At 46.4% G+C, this 12946-nt stretch overlaps 1 protein-coding gene across 1 annotated transcript; it reads left to right on the top strand.

Annotated features, from left to right (window-relative positions):
- Positions 1-2165: 2165 nt before the first annotated feature.
- LOC118081591 (aquaporin-5-like) lies at positions 2166-12946 on the top strand. The gene is made up of 4 exons (XM_088661336.1): positions 2166-2642; positions 7935-8099; positions 10649-10729; positions 10889-12946. The coding sequence occupies exons 1-4, from the start codon at positions 2280-2282 to the stop codon at positions 11123-11125; spliced, it is 846 nt and encodes a 281-aa protein (XP_088517462.1). The 5' UTR covers positions 2166-2279; the 3' UTR covers positions 11126-12946.

Raw genomic sequence — 12946 nt, forward strand, 5'->3', positions numbered from 1 at the left:
AAGAAAGCATGCATGATTTAAAATGCAAGAAGGATTCATTTCGTATCACTGCTGGCTTAGCCCTTTGACACTCTAGATAAGAGAGAATGCATGTCATTGGGATGATGGGATGATGTGGCACAGTGGATTGGACTGGGGAGACCTGCAGCACAGTCCTAGCCGTGCTTATGTGGAAGTAAGCCCCATTTTACTCTAGGAGGCTTACTTCTATTTAAGTGTTCTAAGAATGCTAAGGTCACAGATAGGGACACGGGTGGTGCTGTGGTCTAAACCACTGAGCCTAAGGCTTGCCGATCAGAAGGTCAGTGGTTTGAATCCCCGCGACGGGGTGAGCTCCCGTTGCACGGTCCCAGCTCCTGCCAACCTAGCAGTTTGAAAGCACGTCAAAGTGCAAGTAGATAAATAGGTACCGCTCCAGCGGGAAGGTAAACAGCATTTCCGTGCGCTGCTCTGATTTTGCCAGAAACCAGTCCTGCTGGCCACATGACCCAGAAAAACTGTCTGCGGACAAACATCGGCTCCCTCGGCCAGTAAAGCGAGATGAGTGCCGCAACCCCAGAGTCATTCGCGACTGGACTTAACTGTCAGAGGTCCTTTACCTTTTAAGGTCTCAAATATAAATTAAATGTTCATAAATGTACAAGGCAAGCACATAGGTATGTAAACCATGTGTCTGAAATAGTATGGGAGAGCAATCCTGAAGCCATTTTATCTCTTCCCATTGACCTCAAATATTCCTCTGCAGTAAGGGAGGCAAATGAGGAGAGCCTTCCCATTGTCTTTTTGCTTACAAATCCTGTCTTAAGGGCGTATTTGTGTATGTATAGTTTGAGCCTGTGATCTGGATTCAGGAACTAAAGTATTAACCAGGCATCCCCAAACTTCGGCCCTCCAGATGTTTTGGCCTACAACTCCCATGATCCCTAGCTAACAGGACCAGTGGTCGGGGAAGATGGGAATTGTAGTTCAAAACATCTGGAGGGCCGAAGTTTGGGGATGCCTGGTATTAACCATCACAAAAGAATGGCCAGGGTTGCCCAGGTAATGCAATCAGCGACCATTGTCAGGTATTCTGCCAGACAGGATTTCTGCTGCAGACAGCCTCCTTCTGTGGTGTATGTATGATGTTTTGAGGCGTGGTCTTGGGCTACAGGGTGGGCAATTTCAGAAAGTCTATATAAGGCAGGGGTCGCCAACCTAAGGCCCATGGGCCACAAGCGCCCCCTGGGGGTCATTTAACCAGCCCATGGACCCCCGGTGCCCGCTCGGTCTGCTCCTGTGCGCTGCTCTAAACCGGCGCGGAGCAGAGCGGGGACCGCCTTCTACGACGCTGGCCGGCTTCCCATTGGCTGCAGGAAGCTCCTGCACACGCCTCCTCTGCGCCAGAAAGAGTGCCGGAAAGAGCGTTTGCAGATGCATGTGTGCACACACACACACACTCAAGCCCACCACGGCATCTGTGGGACTGTGAACCGGCCCAAGCTACAAAAACTTTGCTGACCCCTTATATAAGGGCTAGCACACCATTGTTCAGGGTTCTCCTCCCTCCTGTGTGTGGGAAGTGGGGACCCTGTTGCAACTTTTCTACTGCAAAAAAGATCAGGCTTACTAGTCGTTTCGCTTCTCAATATACTCTGGTCGGCCTCTGTTATTTTCTGCTACTGATAGGGAACCCACTTAAGGACTCTATACAGGCTCTTGGATACCTCATAAGGGAAAAGGAGCAGTCTTATAACGTAAGTGAGCACAGGATCACGGCTGTAGGATCTCAGTCGCGAATCTCACTGATGATGGCCAGAGGCAGATTGCAAATTTCTCAGCCCAGCCTATTTCACAAGGAAATAGCGAAGCAGGGGAACGGCATAACTCCCTCTATAAGGTTCTGGTTTCCTCGGAGGGCGGACGGGATACAGTTGCATTAAAAAAATGACAAATGGGACTCGGGTGCGGCACAATTAGCTCCCTTCGGGTTTTGGATAGCGGCTTCCCTTGGCAGGAAACATCAGTTCAGAAGCTGACAGCCCGTGTTTTATTAAAAAAAAATCCCCGTGGATGGGAGGGTACATCACAGGCTCAGACAGGCCCCCGCCTGACTCATTCCCATGCTATGCGGTGTTTGGGGTGACACTCTGAAAGTGTTCCACCTGGTTCTTACGAGGCTGGGCCAGGTTCGTCCTGCCTGGGGCAAGGAGACATATAAAGGCTTCCCAGGCTCTCTCTCCTGCCTGCGGGCTCAGAGGCAAGCGTGGATTCCTGCAGCCTTCTGCACATCTGCCACGATGAAGCGGGAACTGTGCTCAAGGGCCTTGACTCATACCTTCCTGGCCGAATTCATTGGCACAACGGTCTTTGTGTTCGTCGGCCTGGGCTCTGCCCTGCCCTGGCCCCTGGCCTCCCCTTCGATCCTGCAGGTCTCTCTCGCCTTTGGCCTGGCTATCAGCACCTTGGCCCAGTGCTTGGGCCATGTCAGTGGCGCCCATCTCAACCCTGCAGTGACCACCGCATTCCTGCTGGGCTCTCGCATCTCCCTGTGCAGAGCTGCTTCCTACGTCCTCGCTCAGCTCCTCGGAGCCGTGGTGGGAGCCGCTCTTCTGTATGAGTTGACCCCCAGTGAGGTCCACGGAAGCCTGGGGGTCAATGGGGTGAGTCCGACAATGATCACTGATGGGGAGCTCAGACCTTCCAAGTGCCCCTGTTTTCCAGGGACAACCCCGGATTTACAGACACCGTCCCGGTTTTTGATCTGATTCTGGAATGTCCCGCTTTTCCTTAGGACATCCCTATTTTCATTGGAGAAATGTTGGAGGGTATGGAGTTATGTGACCTCCAAGCCAAGGAGATGAGTAACTCTACAACCTTTAGAAGACATCTGAAGGCAGCCCTGTACATATAGGGAAGTTTAAAAAAAAATGTTTAATGTTTTATTATGTTTTTATACATGTTGGAAGCCTCACAGAGTGGCTGCGGCAACCCAGTCAGATTGCGTGGGGTATAAATAGTATAATAATAATAATAATAATAATAATAATAATAATAATAATAGTTGTTGTTGTTGATGATGGTGATGAATAGGCTACAAAAGATGATTGCCAGGCAGTGTGCAAAGGAAATGTGCTTTGTAGGATGAATGACAACATACAGTGGTACCTCGGTTCTCGAACGTAATCTGTTCTGGAAGAATGTTTGACCTTTGAAACGTTCGAAAACCGAGGCACAAAGGGATTATTTAAAGTTCAACGGAGAAAATTGAAAAACACGCAGTGGAAGCCATTTGACTTCTGAGGTGCATTCCAAAACGGAAGCATTCCAAAACGTTTGGCTTCCGAGATGCTCGAAAACCGAGGTACTACTATATAACCACAGAGTCCAAAGGACCTCTGGATTTATTTGGCTGCCCCAGTCGTTTTCCATCTTTCTTGAAAACCAAAGCTTACCTTTTCCGATCCTTTTTTGGGATGCTGCCACAGCAACCTCTTTATGTTTTGCAGTTATTCATATGGGCTTGAATTTGAATTTCGTCCATCTAATTGAAAACTTCGCTGAATTCTGGCATTCCTGCACACGCCCCTGCCCTTTCAACCCTGCTGTGAATTTAAAATAAAAGAAGTACGTATTTTCTTCTGCAGATTTTGGAGACACTTGATGGGTCACAAAGCGGGGCTTTGGGTGCCTTTGAGCAGCCAAATCCATGGAGAAAGGAGCTGTGTTTCTTCTTTGCTATTATTGCTTTGCCAGAATCCTTTCCCCTTGGTAGCAACAGCAGAAGCTCCCTTCATTGACTGTCTCTCATTCCCTGCACAGCAGTTTGAGACTCTGTTGGTGTGTTTCAGTGAAAGAGCTCGTGTGTGTGCATTTATTAATATGCTTAGGAATGACGGGAGATTCTTGGACATTTAATTCTCCTAAGATCGGGGATGATGGTGATGTGTGTGTACCAGGTATAGGGTTAGTGTCACATTCCCTCCAAGATTTCTCCAATGAAAATAGGGACGTCCTATTCCATAATAACAGCAATAATAATTTTATTATTTATACCCTAATCAACAACAACAACAACAATTGTTGTTTTTAGTCATTTAGTCGTGTCCGACTCTTCGTGACCCCATGGACCATAGCACGCCAGGCACTCCTGTCTTGCACTGCCTCCCGCAGTTTGGTCAAACTCATGTTCGTAGCTTCGAGAACACTGTCCAACCATCTCGTCCTCTGCCATCCCCTTCTCCTAGTGCCCTCAATCTTTCCCAACATCAGGGTCTTTTCCAATGATTCTTCTCTTCTCATGAGGTGGCCAAAGTATTGGAGCCTCAGCTTCATGATCTGTCCTTCCAGTGAGCACTCAGGGCTGATTTCCTTAAGAATGGATAGGTTTGATCTTCTTGCAGTCCATGGGACTCTCAAGAGGCTCCTCCAGCACCATAATTCAAAAGCATCAATTCTTCGGCGATCAGAAGGAACTGGCAAGCCACTCCAGTATCCCTGCCAAGAAAACTCCATGGACAAAGACAACAACAATTATTATTATTATTATTATTATTATTATTATTATTATTATTATTATTATTATTATCATCATTACCATTCTATTTATACTCCACCCATCTGACTGGATTGCCCTATTATTATTGTTGTTGTTGTTGTTATTATTATTATTCTATTTATACCCCACCCATCTGACTGTTGCCCCATTCACTCAGGGCGGTTTCCAACATGTATAAAAACATAATAAAACATTAAACGTTTCTTTAAAAACATCCCCATATAGGGCTGCCTTCAGGTGTGTTCTAAAGGTTGTATATTTACTTATCTCCTTGGTCACATAACTCCATACCCTCCAACTTTTCTCTGATGAAAATAGGGACATCATACTCTCCAACATTTCTCTGATGAAAATAGGGACATCCTAAGGAAAAGCAGGACATTCCGGGGTCCAATCAGAAACAGGGATGGCTTCTGTAAATCCGGGACTGTCCCTGGAAAACGGGGACTCTTGAAAGGTCTGGTGTCAAAATCTGGAAATTAAAAGATCTACTAAAATATAGCCTCTCCTGCAAACTGCTGTCTCTGCCCCTGTGAAATGTGCAGTGTAGTGGGGAGGACGTTGCTGAATGGTAAGAGAAATGTGCTTTACACATGTTCAGAGACACTCCTTTTACCATTGCTTTGTGTGTTCTGGGACTGCATCCTTGCATTAAACGCAGGTTTATGTTGGGGGGAGGCCAGAGAGCCCTGGTAAAATCTGATAGACCGCATTCCCTCATCCAAAGCTGCCCTGGTTGTGAGATCTTTGGGGCAGGCACTTCTCTCGGTCCCGCCACCCTTATAGGCACAATTGGTACCGTAGAGAAGCAGGACAGGGCCTTCTCGGTGGCTGCTCCCAGACTCTGGAACACCCTAGAGAAGTTAGACTAGCTCCCACCTTGTTGTCCTTCCATTGGCTGCTAAAGACTTTCTTATTCCAGAAGACTTTTGGGAACTGACACCTTTTAACAGTCTTTGTTGTAATTATCTATGTTCTTAATAGACCATAGATCAATAGTTTTAATTCTATTAATTTTTTTTAATGGTTTCCCTATGTTTTTAGCTGTTCTTATTTTTCCTGTAAGCCGCCTTGAGTCCCTGTCAAGGAAAAAGGCCGGATATAAATCAATTGTTGTTGTTATTTGATTTCATGTTGTCATATTATATTGTGATTTTATGTCGTGATTTTATACAAATTTAATTAATTGATAATAGTACTAAACTGTGCCTCAGATTTAAGCCTTTGGAACCGATCTGATCAAACAGCGGAACTTTTAAACATTTCAAATTACCGTACGGCCTTCTCTCTCTCTCTCTCTCTCTCTCTCTCTCTCTCTCTCTCTCTCTCTCTCTCTCAAGTCCCTTCGGTTAACCTCAGCCACTGGCTTGTTTTTCTGGAAGTCTGTTATGAGACTGAATTACCGGTATCAGTCTGTCGGCAGAATCTGCCTGGAGGAGGCAATTCTAAATGCTGGGCGAAGTTAAAATGAAACAGAACTCTCTTGCATCGGCTTTGTTGTTTTGCAGAGAAGTCACAGAGGGCCCAGTCGGAAGGTTACTTCACCGCCAGTGATCTCTGACCCCGAAATCTTTGGTACCGGTATATTTTTGTCTCGGCTCTCACTAATACCAGCGTCGCCTCTTGTCCTCTTGCCCAGTTATGCAAGGCAAGCCTGGCCCCTCCCATGCCCTGCCCTGGCTCCCTGATTCCCCCCCTCCTGTTCAATTTCCATTCACTTCAACTCAGATTCTCTTTGCTGAGAACTGCAGTACTCTGTGACCATGGGCATAGCCAGGATTTGAGGGTGGGGTGGGGGCAGGACACCCACCTGTCACCATAATCCTCCGTCTGGCTCTGTCTAGCAGATTTGGAATGAAACGTCTCGACAACAGTGGTTTTGAATTGCTTTCTTTTGACCCCAAGTGCTCAGAAAAATTGGTCAAAATCTTCAGTCATTTGAAAACTAGGAAGTTAAATAAAAACACCGGGGAGTACTTAACAAGTATAATTGGAAAAATTACAAAGAGCACACCTTTTTTCATCATCATCATCAACATTATTATTTAATCTAAACTAAAACAAGTTTTCTTGGATTTGCTGAAAACTTTTTCAGCACTTCCTTCTCAAATTCCTCCTTTTCCCCAATGCATTGAGATGCTGCCCTGTCACTTTCAACCTTAGCCAAGTCTTCACTCTCTGCAAGAAGAGTAATGAGTCACAATATCATCCAGGTGACCTCAGCAAGCATTTTGATTTCAAATATTCTGATCATTTCTACTTTTAGTTAAGTCCTTTTTTTTGTTTATTGACTTGATAAATAAATGCAGAAATGTGGAGAACTGAGTTTAAGACTGGGAAATTGAGAAATTGAGAGAAATTAAAACGGGCCGATTAGCCCATTCGTGGTGTCAATATACCACCTCTTTCTTTTTCTTCTTTTTTGTAAATAAAATTTTATTTGATTTTCAAAAATATAAACATACATCAAAAACCAATACAGAATCCAAATATCGAGATTACTCTGAATCTCCTGACTCCCCACTCCCCATGGGTCCTCTCGATAATATTTTCAACTGCATATCAATACTTCTCCAGTTTTTTGTCTTTCTAAATTATCCCTACATTCTGTTACAAGTGTGGTTAAAATCCTGCCCATGTTTTAACCTGCTTACAATGATCTCGTATATAAATTAAAAACTTTCCCCATTCTTTTTTTAAAGTTCTTGGCTTCTTGATTTCTGAGCTTCCCAGTTAATTTTACCATGTCAGCCTAGTCCTTCAACTCGGTTTGCCATTCTTCTCTGGTCGGGCCTGTCTCTTCCTTGTTCCTTCCACCTCTAAGATACCACCTATTTCTAACAGTTAGACTTCCCTTCCTCCCATTCAAGCACATTTCACACAAATTCAAAGTTTGGCAACGTTTCCCAAATGCAAAATGTGATTTTGAGGGCCACTTCCTTGAAACCTTGGGCCCTATTCCTCTACCCCAGGCCTGTCCAACCGGTTGATCACGGGCTGTCCCTGGTCAATCCTGGTGGATCGCCTGATCTTCAGTGATAGACCAAAAGAAGAAAAGCTTAACAACTCTGTTCTCTCCCTGTAAAAAGCTCAACAACCCTGGTCATCCTCCCCCCCCCCAAATGCTCAAAAACCTTGGTCAATCCAATGGGTAGATCACTGCCAGTTTATTTATAGTGGGAGCAGATTGCAGTCTCTTGGAAGTTGGACACCTCTGCCGTACCCCATGCCCTCACTGCAGATGGCGCTACGTTGTGGAAGGGGTTCACCGTGTCAGCCCCTCGCAACCGATGCAGCTGGTGTGACCCACTCAAAAGCCCACCACTCAAAAGACCTTCAGCCTCCAAAGGGAAGTGCAATTCGGGACATTTCTCACCAACGTCCCCTTCTTTTCCAGCTCCAGAATACCACGTCGGCAGGACAGGCTGTGACCATTGAGATGTTCCTCACTCTCCAGCTGGTGCTCTGCGTCTTTGCGTCCACCGACAGCCGCAGGACGGACAGCGTTGGCTTCCCGGCATTGTCCATTGGATTGTCAGTCACTGCAGGACACCTGATAGGGGTGGGTACCAGGGGGAGAGAGAGAGAGAGACACACACGGGTCCCTCTTGCGAAAATCAACTGCTTATATCAAAATGCTTAGCTCTTCCCTCAAAGATCCTCAGTTGTAAACTTGCAATTTGATCTCACATTTTAGGCTGTGTTTTGTGGCAACTCCAGTCCAGGGTGTCTTATCAACACTGACCTTGGCATACAGGGTCGTGTGTGTGTGTGTGTGTGTGTGTGTGTGTGTGTGTGTGTATGGTGTCACAGGCCCCCCAGGTGGGTTATGTGGGGGTCCGCAGATCACCAGTTGGGAATCACTGACTTCAATCATGCTTTAGTTACAGGTAGGTAGCCGTGTTGGTCTGACGTAGTCGAAACAAAATAAAAAAATTCCTTCCAGCAGCACCTTAAAGACCAACTAAGTTTTTATTTTGGTATGAGCTTTCGTGTGCATGCACACTTCTTCAGATACACTGAAGCAGAAGTCCCCAGGCGCTTATGTAGGGAAAGGGGGGGGGTATCACTCAGAAGGGTGGTGGAAATGGGTGATTGACGGACTGATAGCTGTTGTCGATCATGCTCATCAGGGAAACTGAGTAAACAGGAAAGCCCTAGCTATGGCAGGCACAAGAGGAACCATATGACATGAATTATGTAATTTTACATGGATTTTTGTAGTAGTAGTAGTAGTAGTAGTAGTAGTAGTAGTAGTAGTAGTAGTAATTTTAATTTATTTATACCCTGCCCATCTGGCTGGTTTTCCCCAGCCATTCTGGGCGGCTTCCAAAAAAATATTAAAAACATGATAAAATATCAGACATTAAAAACTTCCCTAAACAGGACTGCCTTTACCGGTAGATGTCTTCTAAAAGTCAAATAGTTCTTTACCTCCTTGACATCTGGTGGGAGGGCATTCCACAGGGTGGGCGCCACTACTCGAAGGCCCTCTGCCTGGTTCCCTGTAACCTCACTTCTCGCAGGGAGGGAACCATCAGAAGGCCCTCGGAGCTGGACCTCAGTGTCTGGGCAGAACGATGGGGGTGGAGACGCTCCTTCAGGCCATTTAGGGCTTTAAAGGTCAGCACCAACACTTTTTGAATTGTGCTCAGAAACGTACTGGGAGCCAATGTAGGTCTTTCAGGACCGGTGTTATATGGTCTTGGCGGCTGGTCCTAGGCACCAGTCTGGCTGCTGCATTCTGGATTAGTTGTAGTTTCCAGGCCACCTTCAAAGGTAGCCATACCTAGAGCACATTGCATTAGTTCATGTTTTAGCAGTTATGTTTTATTATGACTTTTTGTATTGGATCAGATTATAAGGTGTGCGTTCTTTGTTGTGTATTTTGTTGACGTATACCGCCTTGTGTATAGTAATATAGAAAGGCAGTGTACAAATTAAAAGTGAAATGAAATCAAATGAAAAGATTACAGTTGGGAGCAAGTTCTGGCTAGTTCCATGCCTGCTTTTGGGGTTGCGTTAGGCTGCAATGGGTACTGGATGCTGGAGAATATTACATGAGGACATGAACAACAGGAAATTTGGCTGCGTCAGGTTCTCCGCTCAGCTGGGGCAGAAAACCACAAAAGCAAAGCGCAACTAGTCACATGCAGTGAAAACTGCTTGCAGACCCTCCAAGTGTCCCTATTTGCCAGGGTCAGTCCCAGATTTACAGAAGCCATCCTGGTTTGTGATTTGATCCCGGTATGTCCTGCTTTCCCTTAGGACATCCCTTTTTTCATGAGAGAAATGTTGGAGGGTATGCGATCCCCGAGCCAAGGAGATAAATAACTATACAGTCGTACCTTGGATCTTGAACGCATTGGCTCCCGAACAAATCAGCTCCCAAACGATTGAAACCCGGAAGGGAGTTTCCGGTTTTTGAACGTTCTTTTGAAATCCAAACGTCCGACGCGGGTTCCGATTTGCTGCAGGTGCTTCCTGCAGCCAATCAGAAGCTGTGCCTTGGTTTCTGAACATTTTGGAAGTCGAACGGACTTCCGGAACAGATTCCGTTCAACTTCCAAGGTACGACTGTACAACCTTTAGAAGACATCTGAAGGCAGCCCTGTACTATATAGGGTTTTTTTTTAAAAAAAGTTTAATGTTTTATTATGCTTTTATACATGTTGGAAGCCACCCAAAGTGGCTGGGGCAGCCCAGTCAGAGGGGCGGGGTATAAATAATAAAATTGCCACTATTGTTGTTGTTGTTGTTATTATTATTATTATTATGGAAGAGGACGTCCTTATTTCCATTGGAGAAATGTTGGAGGCCATGTACAGTGGTACCTCTACTTACAAATTTAATGCGTTCCGAACGTACATTCGTAAGTCGAAAAAAAATGTAAGTCGAATCCCATAGGAATGCATTGGGAGAAAAAATTCGTAAGTAGAAGCAACCCTATCTAGAAATGCGTAAGTAGAAAAAATCCTATCTAAACTGCATCCAAGATGGCGGACGGAGCTCTATTCGTAAGTAGAAACATTCGTGAGTTATTCGTAAGTAGAGGTACCACTGTATTTTGTTTCTTTCCCTCCTCTCAGCTGCCTCTTTGTGTTTCCCTAGATCTACTACACTGGCTGCTCTATGAACCCGGCTAGATCCTTTGGCCCAGCTCTGGTCATGGGGAACTTTGCTAACCACTGGGTAAGAGAAGATTTGCCTCTGTTCTGAAAGAGATGGGGTGCGCCTTGCTGGAGAAGCATCTTTCAAAGTGAGGCCCTTGCAGCTAGACCCAAGCAGCAGCTGCTGGCCAAGTCCTAGCCCTAGCTTTGACCAAAGCATCCTTTCTTTCTCTCTGCATAGATTTTCTGGATCGGGCCGCTAGCTGGTGCCATTGTAGCCATGATGCTATACGACTATCTTTTGTGCCCGCAACCCAGGGGCACGGCAGACCGAATTGCCATCCTCAGGGGAGACCGTGATCCTGAGAAAGAAGCAGAGCATGAACGCCGGAAGAAGCTGTCCTTGAAGACCTACTCTGTCCACACCCATCCCAAGTTCATTGACAGTGATGATAAGACTTGTGGGTTGGTCTCTTAACGGGGACAGGCTCAGCCTTCTTGTTTACACACTGGGATGGACACTGCAGCTAACCTTATGTTCAGGATCCAGCTCTGTGGACTAGGAATGCCTCGCTTTTGTCTCACCTCCAAATAGAGGATTGGGTGGGAGAAAGCACCTTCCTTGCCCATGTGACTTTTCAAAATGCTGCCTGCTGACAGACTTTAGCTGTCAGGCTTCAGGGAATTGGCTCCCCCCTCCCCGCACCCCCCCCCCATTGGCAGGAGATAAGCAGAACAAAGGAAAAGGCGTCCTCTTACCAGTTAGAAACTTTAATGATCACAGCGAGAGAACAATGAATCCCTTCCTAGGAATGGCGGTGCTCCCAAATAAGGGTTTCACCCACTTCCTCCCTACTCACCCACGTTTTGTAACCTGAGCTTGTAACCACTGTGCTTTCTGCGCTGCCACCTTATCTGCTCTTCTTGACCTTGGGCTGAGCGGATGGATGCTTTCCAGAGAAAGCGAATCTGTTAACCCTCTCTCTCCCGGTGCATCTTCTCATAGCTGTTCCCCATCCAGTATTTCCTAGCTTCTGCCTTCTGAACTATGCCCCTCTGCAAACCACTGTTCCAAATCTATACTGTCCTTCTGCTCCTGGGAAGATTAAGGATCCGGGGGGGGGGGGGGAGCTCCGAACATTCCTCCTCAGTGCAGCCCTCCTCAGCACGGACCCTGACACTAGCATAGCAAAATCATGATCTCAGGAGGGCATACCCAGGGGCGTAGCTAGCTGCTCCGACATCCGGAGTCGCGGGGGAAGGGTGATCCGCCCACGGGGGAGCCATAGCGAGCTTCCCACAGAGTCCGCCTGGTGGATGGAAGCCCCACGCTGCCATTTGGGGCAGCGCAGGGCCCCGAGCCACTGTGTCACTCCCAGGAGGGACGCATGCCTCGGGTAAGTGCCAACCCCCCCCTGTGGTGTGCCATTTTGTCACCCCCCTCAGGGATGACACGAGGGTGGGCCGCACCCCCTGCACCCCCCTTTCTACGCCCCTGGGCATACCCACACTAAAAACCTTATTGTGGTTTTGTTTTCATTTTTTTTTTATTCTCACGGTTTTCATCAGCAAATTCTGGGAATGATCATCTTGGCTGCCCTCCTCTGCACACGTTCCAGCTCGTCAATATCCTTCTTAAATTGTGGTGCCCAGAACTGGACACAGTATTCTAGTTGTGCTCTTCAGGCACCCAGGAATTTACTAATATCATTTGTATGAAATTAATATGTCTGATTAATTCTAATTACGGCAGCCTTTGGCATGCTTTTCTGCTCCCCCTTTCAAGCTCCTCTGCATCCTGTGAGTAATTTCTGTTTGTCCCTTTGTTGTTGCTTCTGTATATCTTGATGGTGGACTTTTAAACAGCCCATAGCAGCTTCAATTGCTGGAATCTTATTGCCTTCTTTCTTTCTAAGCAGCAGAAATCTGTTCCCCTTTGTATCCTGAGGGCACTGGAGGTGCTGGGCTCTTAATAAACATCTCGCCCAAACAGTCTAGTCCCTCGCCTCTTCAGCACAAGCTTCCATTGCCATAAATTCCTCTTTTCATCTCGCTTTCCACTCTTCCTGACCTTGCAATTTCTCATGATTGCTGCTGATTTGAGGCAAGCAGCATTAAATAAGATGTATTTCAGCAATAAAACACCCCTTGTATTTTTTCCCCCTTGGCTAGAAGATACAGAAAAGATAAAGGACAAAGAGCGAATATTTCTGTCTCAGCAATAATAACCTTGTCAATCTTTGCGTCTGCAGCTCAACAGATGGCAAAAATCCCTTCTGTTCAGAGCTGATGGGCAAGA

This window comes from Zootoca vivipara, chromosome 2 (genome assembly GCF_965207765.1).
Source record: "Zootoca vivipara chromosome 2, rZooViv2.hap1.1, whole genome shotgun sequence".
Classification (NCBI taxonomy): domain Eukaryota; kingdom Metazoa; phylum Chordata; class Lepidosauria; order Squamata; family Lacertidae; genus Zootoca; species Zootoca vivipara.

Coding starts and splice junctions, on each gene's coding strand:
- LOC118081591 (XM_088661336.1), top strand. CDS start 2,280: ATGAAGCGGGAACTGTGCTCAAGGGCCTTGACTCATACCTTCCTGGCC. Junction 2,643..7,934: donor GAAGCCTGGGGGTCAATGGG/GTGAGTCCGACA, acceptor CTTCTTTTCCAG/CTCCAGAATACCACGTCGGC. Junction 8,100..10,648: donor CTGCAGGACACCTGATAGGG/GTGGGTACCAGG, acceptor GTGTTTCCCTAG/ATCTACTACACTGGCTGCTC.